The sequence below is a fragment of the Denticeps clupeoides genome, chromosome 13 (genome assembly GCF_900700375.1).
Source record: "Denticeps clupeoides chromosome 13, fDenClu1.1, whole genome shotgun sequence".
NCBI classification, from domain to species: Eukaryota; Metazoa; Chordata; class Actinopteri; order Clupeiformes; family Denticipitidae; genus Denticeps; species Denticeps clupeoides.
Genome location: NC_041719.1, coordinates 19,692,707 through 19,713,053, shown reverse-complemented (window position 1 = coordinate 19,713,053; position 20,347 = coordinate 19,692,707). Strand labels below are relative to the sequence as shown.

The window sequence follows — 20,347 nt, the reverse complement described above, 5'->3', positions numbered from 1 at the left end:
CCCACCGGCAGTCTTTCCATCATAAATCTGTGTGTGTAAATGGGTGTGTATCAATAGATTTTTTTAAGGAATAAAAAATATAGGGGGCAAGGATTACAATTAAGCATGACATACCTTTGTCTATTTATCTATGATCATATGTGTTTGTGTGTATATAATTCATATATGCCATTTTTGTATGCTTTGTGACACATTCATGATGCCTGAGGGCATCATGGATCGTGGGGGACTCACAGAACATGGTACAGGTCTTGGCTGGGCAGTGTGATGCTGACATTTTCTCTCTGTGTACATATGAAACAGATGGGGCCACAGTCAGACCTCAGGCCCCGTCTGGGCTTGACTTGTCCCTGCTGCGCTGTTGGAACAGTGTCCCACTGTTGTTCTTAGGACTGTACTGCTGCAGATCATAACACTTGTGTATGTCCTGACTGAGATCGTAATAAAGAAATAACACAATGTATTTAAACAAAAATGTATAGCATGAAAATCCAATAATTCCAGTGTTGCAAAATTGGAGGCCTGCATTTATGTTCCATGAAGTCTTGTTTATCTCTGGCTACTGAAAGAGATCAGCTACTGTTAGTAATAGCTATTTACTATAAGCTTTACATGATTTCCTGCATATATCCAGAAACATTTATTTAGATTATGTGTAAGCACATATCATGAGAGGGGAATTATGTTTTTCATGTAAAATATCTGATCCATATTATAATATTATGGTTTTATGTATATTATGACAATAAAAACATAAACATCACAATATACACTAAGGTGTGTTGTGTTGTTTCTGGGAATGAATGTGGGGTAACACACTCGCCTATGAACCAGAAGACCCGGGTTCGAATCCCACTTACTACCATTGTGTCCCTGAGCACTTAACCCTAAATTGCTCCAGGGAGACTGTCCCTGTAACTACTGATTGTAAGTCGCTCTGGATAAGGGCGTCTGATAAATGCTGTATATGTAAATGTAAATGTTTCAGAAGTTATCCAGGCTGCACGTTGTGTAGCAGCCGCGCAGCTGTAGAGCTAGCTGGAGAGGTGAGACACTGTTGTACAGACATTGCATTGGTTACTTGCACAGCTCATTAGGTTAATCGGTGCTGTTATTTTGCATTCTGCTTAATTTATTATGAATTTCTTTATGCATTAATCCTACCAACAGATAATGTTGATTGACCCAAATAAAATACATTGGGTTTGACTTGTTTCAATTATATTGATATTGTTAAAACGTGTTAGTAAAATGTGGATTCTACATAATAACTAGTCAATATTCTCCATTTACCTAATAATAAATTTATACTGTGCTACTGTCTTGCCATTGGCAGTTCCAGTGGTTGAATAACTAAATGCTGTACTGATTCTGATTGTAATACCTGGAATTGTGCTTCATGGTTCCTCAGGATGTTAAGTGTCTTTTGCTGTACTAGACTGGTTTTAGTGGGTGTAGGCTTGATCATTTGTAATATTACCGGCAAGAAAAAATGCTTACTTTGACTAATTACAGTCCCATGCTGTTCTAACGGACAAATGTGGCAATGACTGCAGATAATGAATGCCTTTCCCAGAAAAAAGGGTTGTTCCTTCTGGTATGCTCATAAACTGTGAGGTTCACTCTCACTTATTGTGTTGAGTCATAATCAAATCTTTTGACACATGCATGCAAATGATTAATTTTGACAAAAACTGCCCCATGACATCACTGTATTACTACAAGCACAGATCTTGGCCGAAGTCTCGTAGAAATGGTTGGCATGAGTCACTCAGGACACATACCTGTAGAGGGTATGGTGTGGTATGTATGGTGGCAGACTTGGCTGTTGATCTACAGAGACATTTTTAAATTTTGGAGTTCGGATTCAAATGTATTCTGTTTATTCTTGCTGAAAGAAAAAAAAACAAGAAAAATACACTTTAATAAAACCTGTGGCTACTGAAACAGGCTGACCGGTATGGTGCCATAGTGTTGCTTTTTTCTGAAAGTGCCATAAACCATTGTTCTTCCTACTGTATTAGCTTGACTGTCCACAGACAACACTGTCATTAAAAAAAGCCTTTCTGCAAAGTATTACAATATTTTTTTTTGTAATCTTCATATACACTTGTCCAGCTGTTTTCAATAGCCATTTTCTTCTATATCTACAGTGGGTACGGAAAGTATTCAGACCACCTTTACATTTTTTTTTTACATCTTTCATATTTCTTAACAAAGAAATACTATAGGGAAATATTATAGGGTTCTAAGAACTCAGACCATTTGCTCAGTATAGCCATAGGTCTTTTTGGGAAAGATGCAATTTTTCACAACAGGATTTGGGGATCCTTTGCCATTCCAGTTCTGGCAGGTTGAATGGTAAATGTTGGTGGACAGACATTTTTAAGTTTCTCCAGAGATGCTGAATTGGGTTTAAGTCAGGGCTCTGGCTGGGTCCTTCATTCAAAAAAATTCTAATTTTATTTGTCACATACACAGTCATACACGGTATGATGTGCAGTGAAATGCTTTCTGCAACTGCTACAGACCACAGTATTGCAAATGTTGCAAGTAAACAATGAACCAATATGCAAATATTGCAAACATAACCAAGTATTACACTTTTACGTCTTTAACATAAAATATGTGTAACTGGTAGGGTGAAGGTGTGCAAATGAGTTACAGTTTTTACAATGTTTAAAGAAAGAGAGAAAGAGCTATAAGAGAAAGAGCAGTAAGGACATAAAAAGCGCAGAGTCATTTTGTGCAAAGTGGTTTTGTGCAAAGTGGTTTTGTGCAAAAGAGTGATTGGAGGTGAAAGTGCATGAGTTCTATGTACTGTTGTTGAGAGCTTGGAAAGCCTGCGGGAAAGCCTCCTCCTCATTCTCTCTGTGTTTGACTTCAGGGAGCGAAAGCGCTTCCCCGATCGCAGCAGAGAGAAGAGTCCATTGTTGGGGTGGGTGAGGTCCTTCACTATCTTCCTGGCCCTGGTGCAGCACCGTTTGCTGTAGATAGATTGAAGGTCAGGGAGCTTGGTACGGATGATTCGTTCGGCTGATCGAACCACCCTCTGTAGGGCTCGCCTGTCCTTCATGGTGCTGTTCCCGAACCAGGTTGAGAAATTTCCCGTCAGGATGCTCTCTATGGTGCAGGAGTAGAAGTTCCTGAGCACCTTGGGAGGGCAGTCTGAAGTCTTTCAGGCGTCTGAGGTGGTAGAGACGCTGCCGGGCCTTTTTCACCACGGTGTTGATGTGACAGGACCATGACAGGTCCTGCGTGATGTTAACACCGAGGTAACGGAAGCTGTCCACTCTCTCCACTGGGCTCCTGTTGATGACAGGGGTCTGGTAGGTCCTCTCCTTCACAAACAGTCACTGAGTTGTTGTGAAGCCACAGTTATTTTAGCTGTGTGCTTAGGGTCATTATTCACTTCACTTTATTGGCCCAACCTGAGGTCCTGAGCAGGATATCCCTGTACTTGGCCACATCTTTCCCTCGATTGCAACCAGTCAGGCTTTCGTTGGGTCACTCTGCCATAAAGCCCTGACTGGTGGAGGGCTGCAGTAATGGATGACTTTCTGCAACTTTCTCACATCTCCTGACTGCATCTATGGAGCTCAGCCACAGTGATCTTTGGGTTCTTCTTTACCTCTCTCACCAAGGCTCTTCTCCCCTGATATCTCAGTTTGGCCAGACGGACAGCTCTAGGAATCCATTTAAGGATCATGGAGGCCACTGTGCTCTTAGGAACCTTGAGTGCAGCAGATTTTTTTGCAACTATGGCCAGATCTGTGCCTTGTCACAATTCTGTCTCTGAGCTCTTCAGGCAGTTTTTTTTTACCTCATGATTCTTATTTGCTCTGACATGCACTGTAAGCTGTAAGGTGTTATATAGACAGGGGTGTGGCTTTCCTAATCAAGTCCAATCAGTTTAATAAGTACAGCTGGACTCTAATGAAGGTGTAGAACCATCACAAGGATGATCAGAAGAAATGGACAGCATTCTAGCATTAAATATATGAGTGTCACAGCAAAGGGTCTGAATACGTAGGGTCACGTGATTTCTTTGTTAATAAAATTATGTGTTTATCTGTCAGAATGGGGTGTATTGTGTACATAAATGAGGAAAAAAATACTTAAATGATTTTAGCAGATGGTTGCAATATATAACGAAAGAGTGAAAAACATTAAGAGGGTCTGAATATTTTCCGTATCACACTGTATGTCACAGTTGCATTTTCACAAGTAGTCTAGTGTTATTTTCACAAATGAGATGAGCTGCAATCACCTTTGGCAAAGTGTTATGAATTTCAAGCTTTATTCTAATGATGTGTTTCAGAGAATACTTGAGGCTAACATGCAGCTCACTGATTACAAATACTGCAATTACATCTTTAAAGGGATGTGTGCACCCTGTGGCTGTGGTTGCTGAAGTATTTTTTATGTGGTTCATTCAGAGTGTAGTCAATACTGTCAGCTGCTCATTGGTGGTCACGCTGAACAGGAACTGACTGAGGGTGGATTCTGGTAATGAGAAAACAAATCTAGCACCTGGTCCACTGCTCCATTTTTGCAGTTGCTGTGATGTATTTGACACAGACCCCATTTTTCATTTCACACATATTGATAGCCCCCAACACATTTAAGCGGTTACAAAAATCTCTCTTCGACTTTAAACTCCTCACCTTGGTCTGCCTGTGTTTCCCTCCACATTAGTTTGCCTTGTGTGTCTTGTAATGTAAAAAAAATCACAAAGTTGTCTATCAAAGCAAGCAGCACAACAAATTTAGCAAAGCATTTCAGAGATCATCACTCAGAATTACACACAGGGTTTCGAGAGGGGAGAAAAGTAATTGCCACTGTCAAGTAACAATTGTTGAAGTAAGTTAGTGTAGTGTTAGTGTCTTCACTTCTATATCTATGTTTTACAATTGCAACTGTACAATTGTAAATTACAAATACAATTTGTAATTGCACGATGTGTATATATTTTTCCACCTTTGCGGAAAACGAAACAAGCTTTTTTTTTGTTTGTTTTAAAAACATTAAAATACATTTCTTTTGTTTTTTTTGTTTTGTGTGTATGTGTGTGTGTGTGTGTGTGTATATATATATATATATATATATTCTTTATTTTAAAAAATCAAGTTTGAAATTTCAATATCGTGACAACTCATTTCTTTTGATATAAATTACTACCTTATATATCATTGCCATTTATTCAGCTTGAAGTTGTGCCTCTGCCTCTGATTTGCATGCATGGTGACAGCACAGTTGTACAGACCTGGATTACGATACATTAGAGCATCTGATCAGATATGATGATATTTAATTTAATAAATCAAGCTTTCTTGGCAAGTTACTGATTGTCATTCAATTAATTAAATAATCTCTGCTAATTAGGAGGTGCTGCCCCCACTGTACCCCATCAACACTTCTCATGTACTGATTCTCAAAGTGATTGAAGTGCTTAAACTTTAAGTCTACATCTACAGCAATTGAACGTCATAGACAACATATTACTTCCTTATGCTTAATATGGGTTAGAAAGAAGTGTTTGTTTGTGTGTTTGTATTTGGGGAGACCTTAGTCTTCAGCTCAGACCTTTTATTTGATTGTTACTGGATAGAGAATGATGGTTTGATTCCTCTCAAGGTTTCAGTTTGAGAGACAATCCTTGCCAGTCTTATCCTTGTGTTGCTCATTAGGGGCTTTTATGCACTTTCATTTCATTCATGTTCATTTAATTAAAAAACACACATAAACTGAAGGTTGTCAGATTACACACTCCCCATATCCCAACTCCAGATCATTGTAAAGTCTGAAATGTGAGCAAAGTTGAGTGGTGCTGAATCCACTGAAAGTCGGCCATGTATAGCACATTGTGTTGTCAGATTAAATGTTATGTTTAGTTATTTATTTAATAAACCACCACTTTAGTAATGTGGGGCTGTGATGACATTCATTCTGTAGTTTTATTAATGGATTACATCTAATGTAGCATTTTCATTATTTGTAATTGTAATTAGCAATTGTACCATTTGTACAGTTGAGTGTTTGCATAAAAGTCACATTAATATTTTTCCATTCAAAGTTTAATGAATGATTAGTAAAAATGTCAATTTAGGAATCATTTATTGTTTGTTATCTTTTTTCCTGTAGACACAGCAGGGGTCCCTGGACCCGGACAGCCCAGAGGCCATCCCAAAATACAGCCACGTCCAGTCCTTGCCCAAACCCAGCTATGCAGTCAGGAGGAGGTTCTCAGGGCCACTGCTTCTGCCCCGTCTTTCACGCCGCCACTCTGCCATGGAAGCTAGGAGGCTGCTGGACATACGAAAGCTCCTGGACCTGGAGGCTATTTATAGGTCCGCCCTGTCTGGCTCCGAGACCAGTAGTCTGGACACAATCATTGACAGCCATCCTGAACCTTTACCTAGGTCAGTCCAGTTCCTTGTTAATTGTGGTCCTCGTCTGACTCCTTTTTAAGAAGTGTTGCTTCTCTTGACATCATCTGACTGAGTTGAAGTCTTGGTCTTTAATGCTTTAAAGACTACTGATTAACTGTGACAATACACCTCATGAGTGAATCTCTGCCAGGTTCTCCCAAGCATCAGTTAGCCTTACATTATGGCATCAGCAGTTGAAGTGAATATCATTGATTTTCTTGTTACAACGACAGTATGTAAACATTTTGTTCTTGAAGTTAATGTAAAAATATTGTTTTTGGATATCCCTTCTCATACTCATGTTAATGCATGAAGTTCACCACGCCTGTTTGTTCCAAAGCCTGATGGAAGGTTTCGGTTTTGTACAGGAAATTAAATACCATGACAAAGCTGTACTTTTTCCACTTTCACAAATAGAGAACATATGTAGCCCAATTTATCACTAAGCTGGACTTGTTTAAAGGAAATTTTAATTTGACACCCTCTGCTGCTGAAATCAACACATTTGTGACCCAGTGATGCCATTTGGTCGTTGTAATGTGCCTATGAGTTTCCAAAGCCTGATTGTCCTTCACTTGTTTTCCTGATCCAATCAGCTTGAGCTTCTTTATACTGTTCCATTGGATGCATGACCCCTCATTGACTCTAGACCTGGCCAAGTGTGAGTTTGGCAAAGCAACTTGGTTCAGGGAGAGGTCAAAAATCGTGGCCATCTTGAGCTGTGTAACCAGTTCATTATGATGACTGGTTACTATTACAGAGTTTCCACTGTCGCCATTTTAATCTATGTTTAGATTGGTTAGGATGTTACATCTGAATGTATTTTATCGATGTTTATGTTGCCTGTGCTTTGCCAGTATGTGGCCTAATCGCTCTAGTAACTGCATTGGGTCGGACTGGAGCCTGGCCCTTCCACCCCGCAAGGAGAACATTTGATCATTTGTTGCTGCCTGTCACACTACTCGCCACCTCCGGCTCATGCCCAGTGCTCTACCTTAGCCACCATCACCACTCCTCTCTGGATGTGAACCTGAGATGGACGCATGGAGTTGCAGAGGCCTTAGTTTTATGTTTATTGCTTTTAAATTATTATTCTAATTTTTGTAAAATAATTACAAAAAAAGCCATATTGGGTCTTTGATTTTCCTAGACTGGGACATAAATGTGGCTAGACACTGGGTCATAGCATTTCCAAAACTGCAGTTCTTGTTTGATATTGTCACAAGGAAGTTGGGATTGCAGTAGTGTACCTTTTGACTTGTTTATTTTTAGTTACACGGTGACAGTATGTAGACATGTACACAAGGACAAAGAGACGCAAGGGGTTAAGAGACTGGTACGTCTAAACAAGGCAAAACCAGAAACACAAGGCAGGTGTTATACAGACCAATATACAGACAAGTTGGGTGTGCTGATGGACTCTGATGTGTGCATGGTGCCAAGATCTCACGCAAGCTACCAGTGGACTGGTGTCAGGGTCAAATACACTTTTACACAGCGGAATTGCCTACTAACTTACTAATTAACTAAGTTATGGCTAAGTGTGTTACAAATGGTGACAGATCTGTCAACTAGTGTAGAGTGAACAATTTTGTGTCTCATGGTAATCCATATCAGCTTCATCATGAATCAAATAGAAGTAGAATGGATGAATAGTGCATCTGTTAAGTGAGATATGATGACACGGCAGGCAACTGAAATCGGAGGACCTGCCATATTCTGATGTCAGGTGGGTTTTGCACCATGACTGCAGAGACTGCAGACCATGTGAAGGTTTCCTGATGCTGTCATGAGTGGATGAGTTCCTTTCCTTTCACCTCAGACTTGAAAAAAGGCATACACTGTATGGGTGCGACTGATCACTGATCAGAACGGGAGAGGTCAAGAAAGGGGATAGGAGTTACTGCCCTGTTCAGACTGCCAAAATGTTGCACAATTTACATGGCCGTGCCCAGAGGCGAAAAAAGTACAGAAAAAGTGTAATTAAGTAAAAGTATCTTTTCATTTCCATTACTTTGTACTTGTTTTATTAAACATTTAGGCAGTATAGAACACCCCATACAACATTTTTAAGCCAAGTTGGTCACAAAAGCTTCAAATTGAATTGAATTGTATGGTTCAAGAAAGAAAGAGAAATAAAAAAGTATCCAAAACTGTGACATTATTGTCATCAGTTGTCTTAACTGACAAATGAGCACACTTAAATAATGCGCCCTGCCCCACAGAATATTAGACTGTAAAACTCTTGTTCAGTTTGAGCAATGTAATGTATGGAATACACAGGCAAAAAGCATATACAGTGCATCCGTAAAGTATTCACAGCGCATCACTTTTTCCACATTTTGTTACAGGCTTATTCCACAATGGATTGAATAATCAGAATTTCTCTCAGAATTCTACACACAACACCCCATAAGCACAATGTGAAAAAAAAAGTTTACTTGAGCTTTATTTCATTTTTATTAAAAATGAAAAAAAAAAATGTAAGTATTCATAATACATAAGTATTCACAGCCTTTGACATGAAACTCAAAATTAAGCTCAAACTTAAGCACTGCCTCCTGTTTCCAGGGAGCTGTGTGTGGGGATAGTACTTAGTGGTTCAGGTTGGCAACCAGCAGCCTTTCATTTACAAGTCCACTTCCTTCCCACAAGGCCACCACTGCCTCTAATTGGAGTCCATCAATGGATGGCACGCCACTCTCTATATATGGTCCCATAGTTGACAACTCATGTCAGAGCACAAACCAAGCATGAAGTCAAAGGAATTGTTTGTAGACCTCTGAGACAGGATTGATCGGGGTAGAAGGGCCAGGTCAGGGATGTGACCAAGAACCTGATGGTCACTCTGTCAGAGCTCCAGAGGTCTTATGTGGACAGAAGGGAACCTTCTAGAAGGACTTCACTTCACTTTTTCAGCAGGACAATGACCCTAAAGACACAAGCAAGATGTCAAAGGAGGGGCTTCATGACAACTCTGTGAATGTCGTTATGGTCCAGCTAGAGCTCAGATTGAATTTGATTGAAATTCTCTGGAGAGATCTTAAAATGGCTGCACCAATGCTGATGGAGCTTGAGAAGTGCTGCAAAGACAATTATGCCAAAATGGCCAATGATAGGTGTACCAAGCTTTTGGCATCATATTCAAAAAGACTTGAGGCTCTAATTGCGGCCAACAAAGTATTGTACAGAGGCTGTGAATGTTTATGCTCAAGTGATTTCTCATTTTTTATTTTTAAATGTTGTTTGGTTCAGAAGATTTTGTCACAAGTAGCAGAATAACGCGAAGAGTTACATTTCATTGGTTGTTATGTTGCTGTCATGATCCGGACCGGCAGGGGTTAACTGTTTCATGTTTGTCCTGTGTAATGTTCCCTGATCGTGTTCACCTGCTGTCTATTTATATAATTGTATAAAGCTATCCTGTTCGTGTCTGTTCGCCGTCGGGTCATTGTGCGTGTTAATGTTCCCTTGTCTCGTGTGTAGTTTGTATTAAACCCCTGTCCTGTGATCGTGCGAATGCGTCCTCCTTCACCGCCATGTCCAGCCCACCCGTGACAGTTGCATTTTGCCCAGATATAATACTGCTATTTTGTTATTGGCTGTTGTGAGGACTTCAAGAGCTGAGGACTTCACCCAGTACTTGTTTCATAGTGAGGTACTGCTGTTCGCAGTCTGAGAAATATGCCGCGTGCAAACCTGTGGAAGTTCTGTTCAGGTGGATTTTTTTTCCCCCGGCATTTCATCTTTTTACTCAGTAACGGTTGGTTTTCCAATGTAGTGAAGTAAAATACTTTAGAAAAAGTTAAATTACACAAATGTGTAAAACTACTCAATAACAGTAATGTGAGTAAGAGCAATTTGTTACTTTCCACCTCTGGCCATGCCACAAAACTTTACAACATGAAGGAACAGAAGGTGGTACAGGTTGAAATCAATGAAGATGTTTATTTTTTCAGGTGGAAATTAATAAAATGGTGCCATTTGGCATTTTTATTTATGTGAACATAACTTGCTATTGATGCAGTTTATACATCCCTAGCTTTATCTGAAATCCTAGTACATGTGTTTAGCTTAGGTAAACTAAATTCAAATTAATTTACATTTAGATAAAGAAAAACGTTCTGACTTCAAGATATATCATATATACGCTCACGTCAAAATTTGATAAATCACCAAAGGGCGTAGAAATGATCATATGCTATTTGGTAGAGGAGATCCTTCGTGATTTGCTTTTTCATCATTTGTCTTCGAATAAACGTAAACAACATCATTCACTAGTCATTCATCCAGGCTGACCAATGAGAATGTCCGATAATTCCCATGTGTAATAGAAGTAGAGGGCACTTTTTCTATTAATTTCTGTAGCATTGTTTTATTGTTTTATTTTGCATTATGGTAATAGGCCATAAAATTTACCATGTTCATTAACATATATGATTAACCCTACTCATATACAGTTATCTGAGATTTGATTATTTTACATGCCATATATCCAGAGCACCTTACAATCAATAGGTTCCTCTCACCTTACAATCTGGTTCCTCTCAGGGTTAAGTGTCTTGCTCAGGGACACAATGGTATTAAGTGAAGTTTGAACCTGTGAATTATAGGCTACTCCTAGCCTTCATTATGGTAGTAGAATTTGTAATGAGCTTTGAATAATTTTCTCTTAAATCAGTTTTTTTTTCACAACATTGTGTGGATTAATGACCTGCAGCTAGAGGCGATGCGAGCGCGCCAGCCTTATTGCATATTTGTTAGTGCACAGCCCACATCGCTGATGTAGTGCTGCTCCCCGGGCAGATACACAGGCCCAGAGGGGATCGCCGTTTGTTTATCCACTCATCAGATATGGACATGAGGCCAGATTGAGCCGCAGGCTGCCAAGTGTATATAACCTCCCCTTTCTCCACCTCTCCTTCTGATGAATGTTAATTGTGTGTCAGGCCAGGCTCAGGTGGAGGCGTGACGGAAAGGTCGCTGGTGAGGGCTGCAGAGTTTCAGGTTGATATTTGCTTAGCTTCTGGCAAATTTATCAATGGAAAGAATATATTATTATAATATATTATTAATATATACGCTAAAGATATTTCATTTTAGTTTCGAATACCCACGAAAAAATCTTGGTAATTAAATGTCTTTATACAAGTTATTGTTTTTACACCAGTAATAAAAGTAGAAGGCACCTTAAGGAGCTGGAGCATGGAGGAACACTTGATGAATCTTGATAGTGTGTGTCATACGTGTGTGTGCGCGCGTGTGCGTGTCCGTGGGGTGAAGTGATGTAACGCCTCCTGTCCGCGCTTTATAAGGTGCTGCGCGCCGCCGCCGCCGCTCCTCGGCAGAACTTGCCGGGATCCGCTCGCGCCTGGACCCTCGCCGCAACTTTCGGGTCACTTCAGAACCACCGTCGGCGGACAGCTCCGACCGAAGATCCCGGCATGGAGTGCGCGGCGCTTGCCCGGGAAGGCGCGGGCTTGGCCAAAGCCCCCAAGCACCTGTGGCGCCAGCCGCGCACCCACATCCGCATCCAGCAGCGCTACCACTCCGACACCGAGCGCTACCTGGGCGCCTCCGCCGAGAAGCACCGGCCGGGACTCAAAAAGCCGCGCATGTCGTGGCCGTCCTCGTTCCACAAACGGTAAACGACGTTCCTGTTTTTCTTCACCCTGTCCGGCTCTCTCGGTGTTCCGACTGTTTTTACACCCACCCCTGTAGATTCCGCTATAGATTTATTCTGGACTTCCATGCACTCAACCAGCATTCCTACTGGGAAGCCCCAAGGGTTAATGTGTAAGTGTGCACGTTTACACTTGCAGAGGTTACCCCAGTAATCGTAGTAAATTGGTAAGGGCAGCCTGACTGACAGCATTGACCTCAGGCAGAAGTCTTCTTTCTTACCTGGAACTGCTCGCTCTGGTTCCCCTTGAAATCAGTGCAAATGAAGAGGGCTGAAGTATCAGTTGAATCAGCAGATTAGACCATTTGTTCAGAATCATACAAATCAGTAATGCAGAGACCCAGTATTTTCCCTTAAATTTCTGATTGTGACAATGTAATCTGAGAGACCCTTCCCCAAGGAAAAGGAATTGTGAAATTGCTCCACTTTGCAAACATTTGATGAATGCGGGGTGGGCAGCGATTGGCACTGAATCACGACCTGCCGAAAGGTGGGAGTGCATACGTGACTCAGAACGCTCTGCCTCAGTTTGCCTCATTTATTTACCCACCCGTATTCCCCAGAGCCCCACGACGCTAATGAGTCAGGCCATAACGCCAAGGTACATAAATGAATGTACAGCCTTGTGTGTGAAGTGTATCTTTTTTTCCCATGTGCAAAAATAACAAATTGAATGGAAAAAAAATTCATAATCAAAAGTAGTGTCCAGGTGCAAGCTGGGAGTCTGGGATCAGGTGTCATGTGGCACAACATCTCACATGGTGACAGGAAGTACTCAGTGTTTCTTTCTGCTGACACATTATTGCTTTTCCTGCTTGATGGCTACACAGCACAGACGTTTATTTACCTTCTCCCCCATTCATCCCCCACGTACCTCTGGTAAGGGCTGGATTTAATTGAATTCTTGGTTACCGTGCCAACCCCCCCAGCTTCTGGTATGATCTTGCGGGGGCCTGCGGGTTTTATCTAAGCGTGGGCCACGTGGCTTTCACTTTAGTCCTCAAGTGCATTGGACATGTTTGCCCACTCTGGATATATTAGTGATTAAGCTGGGATGTCATTTTCATGGGACCCATCTGTGTATCGAGGATGAGCAAGATGCTGACCATGGGCAGGATTTTCTCAAAACAGTAATGGAGATGATCAAGTAGTCTTTTTTTCTGATTAAAAAACAGCCCAGGCAACACAGCACGTCTTAATTGTGTAAAAATACACAATAAGCTGAAGAAGCTGAGCATGAAATCAGAAGGTGAGGCTGTAAGTGTTTAACTTTACATGCAACTGCCAACTTCCCATGTCTACACTATGGGGCAGGCTTCAAGCATTTTGTAATGAATATTTTCAAGACCTGGCTAAAATTTGCAAAAAAAAAAAAAACAAGCAGGGAGTTCAGCTGGAACTCTGGCTTTATTGAAGCGAACAGAATTTTCCAAATTTGGAACAGTTCCAAATAAGTCAAAATCTAATAGAATATCTCTAATAGAACCTGCATGGGGTACCTGCACAAATGATGCCCTCTAAATCTGAACCCTTTTTCTAGGTGTTAGATGTGGCAGCTCATTTGAATGTATTTTTATTCTTGCACTGACTTATTTGTTTGATTAGGGAAGTAGTAGTCTAGTGGGGTAACACACTCGCCTATGAACCAGAAGACCCAGGTTCAAATCCCACTTACTACCATTGTGTCCCTGAGCAAGACACTTGACTTTAAGTTGCTCCAGGGATGTGTATCTATTTTTATATTAACTGCATAAGGAACTCTTCATATGAGGTTCTGCAGACCAGGGATGAACATTACTGTACTGCACACATAAATGCAGTCTTTTTGTTATTGTCTGAAATATTATTGCAATATAGAGCAATTTTAGTTTACTACTGCTAAATAGCAGCTGAACAGCTGTATCCGGGACCAAATAGGCATTTTATACATTTTCTTACAACTACTGGACAAATAGTTAAAGCCGTGACCTGCAGCCACTCCCACAGACCATCTTCAGGGGTTCAGAGGTGATGCAAAGGAAAACACAAGCACCCACAGCCTTTGTGAGTGGTGCTGCAGTAGGGAATGTAGAGCATTGGTGATTTGTCAAAACACAAGTCTTGTACATGCCTCTGGATAACCCAGATGCAACATGTATCGTGTGCTTTGAGCCCTTGTCAAGGGTTTACTGCATTTTTGATAGCACAAGCTATTGAAAGGTTAAGGTTAGCTTGTTTTAAATTCTGATTAGAGCAGAGATGGAAATGTAAGCTTCGGTGAAGTAGAGAAAACCTTTAAAATGATTGTAAACAATGACCTCAGTGGTCTAGTCTTGAGAAACTGACTACTGGGTGTTGGTCTAGTTGGAGAGTCCATGGCAACCCATATACATTAATTTATTCATGGTCCAGAGAGCAGAAGATCTCATGAGGATTAGTGTAATGATCAGGCACTTTCTGATCAGTTACTTTCTGTTTAGATGTCTGAGCAGATGTGAAGGAAATTGCTACTATGTCTTAAAGGACATTTTAGGTTTTTTCACATAGGTCCAAAGAATTATATTATAGGGGAGAAATCATCAAAAGATAGGTAGGTAGGACAGATTGCAGAGCCTTCTCATTTGCACTAATCTAAAACATTTTGCTGTTATTGCAGGAGCATGCTCCAGCCTGTGGCTCCATTATTAATTAATTAATTAGTTAAGTGATTGTCACATGTGATACAGAGCAGCACACAGTGCACACAGTGAAATTTGTCCTCTGCATTTAACCCATCACCCTGAGTGAACAGTGGGCAGCCATGACAGGCACCCGGGGAGCAGTGTGTGGGGACGGTACTTTGCTCAGTGGCACCTTGGTGGATCGATATTCAAACCGACAACCTTCTTATTACGGGGCTGCTTCCTTAACCGCTAGGCCACCCACTTACGATGTGGGGCAGGGAGTCTTCAACTGAGTCCTGAGTCCTGAGCCCTACAGGTCAGGGTTTGTAGGCTAAAGTCTACAATAGGCATACCTGCTATGACTTGTAATAAACCTTACCTTTCTCCCCAGCTGGGATTTAGTTTTCTGGCCTTTCATCCTTGATCTTTGAGAAAAGGCCAGCCGATTAATCTTTGGAGAATAGATTTATCAATTTCATTATTTTTTTCCTGGACTGTTTACTAATGCTGATCTTTACTTTACTTTTACTGATTAATGGAGTCATTGGTTTGCCTTTTGCAGGCCTGCCTCATTTGACTAGGATCTGAAAATATAAATGGATTTTTGCAAAGGAGATAGAAGAAATAGTAAAGGAAGAGTAAAATAATAGTGTAATAGTGCAGAAAATGTAATGAGTGAATTCTCTTGTTCTTTGAACAGTCCCTGCATTTTTAAAAAATTTTACAATTGCGTTAAATACCGCAAATTACTTCATATTTTCAAGACTATTACACAATTTTCACAAAAACTTAAAATGTAATTTTCATCATAGGAACTGGTCACTGACGTGAAGAGAGCAGGGACCACAGTAACAAAGTAACACACTATGTTGTCATGCTACACTCGAAAGCGCCCCCGGACAGCATATGTCCAGACCTGTCTCAAGTTTGCCTGAAAGTTTTTGTAAATTAAAATGTAACTGCAGCACTACATATTTACAGATACATCAGCATATAGCATAAACATATACCAGATAAAACAATATCTGAGCAATTCTACTGAAAGTGGACTTTCTTTCACACAGTGGGGTTTACTAAGGGAACACCGCACAAAATCTCTCATTTTAATTGCAAAAATCACCCCCAAAAATTTGAATAACTGGGGAGACTGTCTAAAGTGACATTAACTCGATCATGGTTGTGCTGATCTGTCCTCTGTGCTTCGAATCTGTTCGCCACACTGTCCAGTCTTTGTTGACAGGGAGGGAGCCTGGGCTTCTGGGGAATATGAGCAGCCAACTGTGTCAACATCAGCTGTTTCTCGACAGAGCCTGTGGGGACTTGCTTGGCAATGATACACAGTGCATGTGTTGTGTGTGTGCATGTTGGTTGGGGGGTGGGGGATGGGGAGTATAATTAATTCTTGGTGGGTACCAAATGGTCTGATATTTTGGTAGCAGTGGGGTATACTTTTGCTGGAAAATACAAATTTTCAGAAGAATGCAGATAGATAAGTTTTAGCTGTCAGCTGTCGTTCTGAATGTTCTTGGTGTATTATTGGTATATTTTGTACATTTTGGGTTGGTCTGAGTGATGTTGGGCACATTCTAGTCACACTGCAATTTTAAAGTAATGAAACGATATTGTGCTTTTGACAAACGACATTCTACTCATTCTGGCTAGGCTGTGGATCTAGTGAAATTTCAAAATTTCATTCTGCGTATTATTTAAAAAAAAAAAAATAATAAAGGTAATTCTGTGGGTTTTTTTTTTGTTTTATGCAGCCATAAGATTGCCATAAAAAAGTGAATGTGTGCCTTGCTGATTGAGTGTGTGTGTGTGCACATGCGGGTGTGCACATTTGTATCCTTTGTTTGTGCATGTCAATGGGTTTATTGTTCTTGGAGTAGCATTAATCCAGGTTAATAAGGAAGTCAGTGGTAGGAACTGTTGATTGCCTCCCTGTAGAAATAATTAATGGAATCTGCATATAAAATTCAGACAGAAGTTCAGATGTTTGTTAGTCATCTGTCAGGAGAACCTCTAGGGGACATGCATTATTTGTCACACTCGAGCCGTGCTGTAACGCATTCAGCTTTTACATAAATTTCCAGGCAGCTGTGTATTCATCACAGTGTGACTGGGTTGGCAGAGATATAAGTGCCTGGGTGAATTACGGGCCAGTAAGACATAGTCCAGGTTGCTGTTCCATGCAGAATACAGCATTAATTGAAAAGGGAAGCAAGGACACCCTGCTTCTGGAGCTGATTGAATAAAAATGAGAGAATTCAGGAGACTGAAATATAGCATTCATTGGCCTGGAATATAAGGATTTGAGTCTTGTCAGCCAGAGTGCCACCATGGTATAGCCCACAGTGATCCTGCAGTCAGTTGTTCATGCAACTCCAGTACGACTGTCATAAATGACTTCATCTTAAAAGATGCATGTCTCCATAAACACGCATATCTCTTTTACAACTTATTATGAAACCAAAAACCGAAGCCATAAGAAAAGTTATTTACTTTGGCACCAGCAAATGTGTACACTTTTAATGAAATTTCCTGAGCTGCAAGGACAACACATACACACAACTTTCCTGACTCACCATTCCTGACTCACCATTCAATTAACATCTTAATGAAACAAGTGTGCCTTGTCCAGAACTGTACATAATCATTCCTTTTGTGTTGTGTACTTATCAGTCCACTGCTACTTTCCCAATATGAAGTCAGTGTGTATTTTCTGTGAATATACTGCTTGGTTTTTACTTTGTGTGAGCCGTAATGCCACATGCTGCAGATATGACAGATACATAATATTACAGATCATTTCTGTGCTAAAACATCTACTCCACCTCTTAATTGTTTCAATTTTTCAGACAATATTGTAATATTATTTTATGAGCATTTGGGTGCCTTTATAATTCTGTGTGTGTGCTTTCCAGACAAAGAAAGCTGTTCTTGGGCTAGTTGTCTTTGGCAGTAGGCCTGGTGTAGGTGTGTTTATTGCATTTTTAGGATCTGAGTGGATGTGTGGATAAGTGCTGGATCTCATTAATTAAACAGATTATTCATTGCATCTGTAACAAGTTGGGGACAAATCTTATGAGGATTAAGGGTGGAATTCTTCATTCTGGCTGCAGAAGCTACAAACTAGTGGGGTCCTTAAGCTTTGAAAGAGTCATCAGGAGAACTCGTCCCTATCTGTAATGGGCCGAGGGATGGAACATTCAGAAATCAACATTTATTTCTTATATAGGCCATAATCACATACAGTATGTCTCAATGGGCTTTGACAGGCCCTACAGTTGACACCCCCAACACTTGGTCCTTCTGCACACAAGGAAAACTCCACTAAAAAAAATTATAGGAGAAAGGAAGAAACCCAGGGTAGAGAGAGCCTGCAATTGGTGTAAGTGCAGGGTTTGTGGTGATTTGTCCAAGAAAAGAAAGAAAAGAAAAAACAATCAGGCTAATTATCTATAAAATCCCCAGTGTTTCACTCTTGCTTTGGATTTAAGAGAAAAGGAAACACATTTGATTGAGAAGAATGCAGTAAAAGTGAAGTACTCTGCAGGAATGGTGGTCACAGATGATCACTGAGCCCTTATCTGTGCTTTCATCCGACAGCTGATAGGATTTATCACAGCTAAACATGGCTACTGGTGTGGCAATTACTCCACCTTCCCTGTTGTGTGAATTAGAACAAATTCCCAATGGTTCTGATTTCACACCAGCCCAGTGCATGCTGGGAGGCCATCCCTGTGCTACTTCCTGCTGTGGTGTGGTGGTCCCTCAACTGATTTATGGTGAGATATAGCTTTGAACGAGCTCTGTGCACATATTGTAAATGTGTCTGGTTGCACAGCATAGGACCTGAAAGAACTTCAGAATCTGTCCACTTCAGAATCTGCGGTCCATGTGTCCACTACAGACCTCATTCACTTCAGAGATAGTGGTGCCGAGCAGAGTTGAAGAACATTGGTTGCAATTGTACTTTTATTAAATGGCCTCTTCTGCAAAAAAAGGCTGCCAAAAATGAACACTTAAAGCAGAGTGTGTTTTTGTGATACTTTCTCTAAATGCAGAACAAAGATAAAAAAAAATGCATGGGCAAAACCACTATTGAGTGAATAGGATAACAGGGTTACAGTAATAGTGGATTTTCCATTGTTTATGATTATTTGCACATATCTGCAAAGAAAAAAAATATTAATTTCAGAACTTGTCTCACCTTTTGTCACCTATAACGTGTATTTAATTTGTTAGGCTCATTAGTGAGCAAGTGAGCAAAATCATTTCAACAGGCGTTATTGACTTTATATCCCCTTTATAAAAACCTATAATTCTACACTACAGAAGACCAACTGAAAGTGCTGTTTTAATATTGGATCATTTTAGTTCAATTGCGCCTGAGAAAAATTGATGACTGATAGGCCAACTATTTCAATCAATATATTTGTGTTTAATCTAGGATGAGACAACTGCTGCTTTTTAATATACAGATATGTGTTTAAACATATGTAAGCCTACATTAACAGCAAAAAATACAGATATTCAGAATATAAAATTGAATTGAATGTGATGCATGGTCTTGTCAGTGTGTGCAGTTAATGTATTAAATACTTCTTTTGGAAAAGCGTAATTGGTATGGGGCTTTCATACACCATTTGCATCTCAAATTGCTGTTCATTCGTTAAAGTCTGGGTGCGGTTCCCTGTGTACGCCATTCCTCCTGCTCTGTCGACTGCACGGTCTCAGAGACAGATCGTTTTCATAAAAAGACTATACGATTCAGCAGTGCTTTTGCTGGTAGGATGTCTTTGTCAGCTACAGGCCTGTTTGAAAAGGTTTCTCTTGTGTGGTCTGCAGAGCTGCATCTATCTGGGGGGTTGGCAGACACTTCAGGGATGAGTTTCTTCTTGCTTCTGAGGGAAAATAATACTGACTAGACTGTTTAAGGCATGGGGATTGCTTTCTTTTTAATAACAGATTATGTAATGAGACATTCATGATCTAAATGATTGTCATTGTGAAACACTGCAGCACACAGTGCACACAATGAAATGTGTGCTCTGCTTTTAACCAATCACCTTACTCGATAGGCCACCACTTAGAGAAGGGGACTCGAGTTCTGAGCCTCGGACTCAAGTCACACTTAAGTCGCAAAAACAATGACTTTACTTTGGACCTGACGTCAACAGCTTGAGATTTGATATATTGTGACTTGTGAGTCATAACTCGTAAACTTTTCATGTTCTTTTCGTGACATTATTTATGTAACCATTACGTTTAGCAGTTACATTTATTTAATTCATTTCAGTTATTCCAACTTCACGCATGGCCACAGATTTCAAAACAATTCATCTAAAACATACACTAATACAGTATTATCTGCAGATTGTTCATTTCAGCCATTTGAGGCTTGAGGCATTTATGACGTTTATCAGACGTTTTATCATTATCATATCAGACATTTATCAAGCTTCTACCACCCTTGACTTGACTTGGACTTGGGACTAAAGGCTTGATACTTGACTTAGACTTGGTAACTTCTCTGCCCCCACTGCCCCCTATGGGTGTGTATTTTGTGCTGTTCTGAAAAATAGTGA

The 20,347-nt window shown here is 40.4% G+C and overlaps 1 protein-coding gene across 2 annotated transcripts in view; it reads left to right on the top strand.

The window, feature by feature from the left end:
• The window catches only part of pde4cb (phosphodiesterase 4C, cAMP-specific b), a 61,848-nt gene that overhangs the window by 4,111 nt on the left and 37,390 nt on the right, over window positions 1-20,347 (top strand). The window contains exons 1-2 of one of the 2 annotated variants that reach the window (XM_028999909.1): window positions 11,392-11,417; window positions 11,747-12,075. In XM_028999909.1, the coding sequence (XP_028855742.1) occupies window positions 11,876-12,075 (200 nt within the window). In that variant the 5' untranslated portion in view covers window positions 11,392-11,417; window positions 11,747-11,875. Of the gene's footprint in view, window positions 1-6,144; window positions 6,423-11,391; window positions 11,418-11,746; window positions 12,076-20,347 lie in introns of those variants that run through there. The other variant, XM_028999908.1, reaches the window with a different exon arrangement.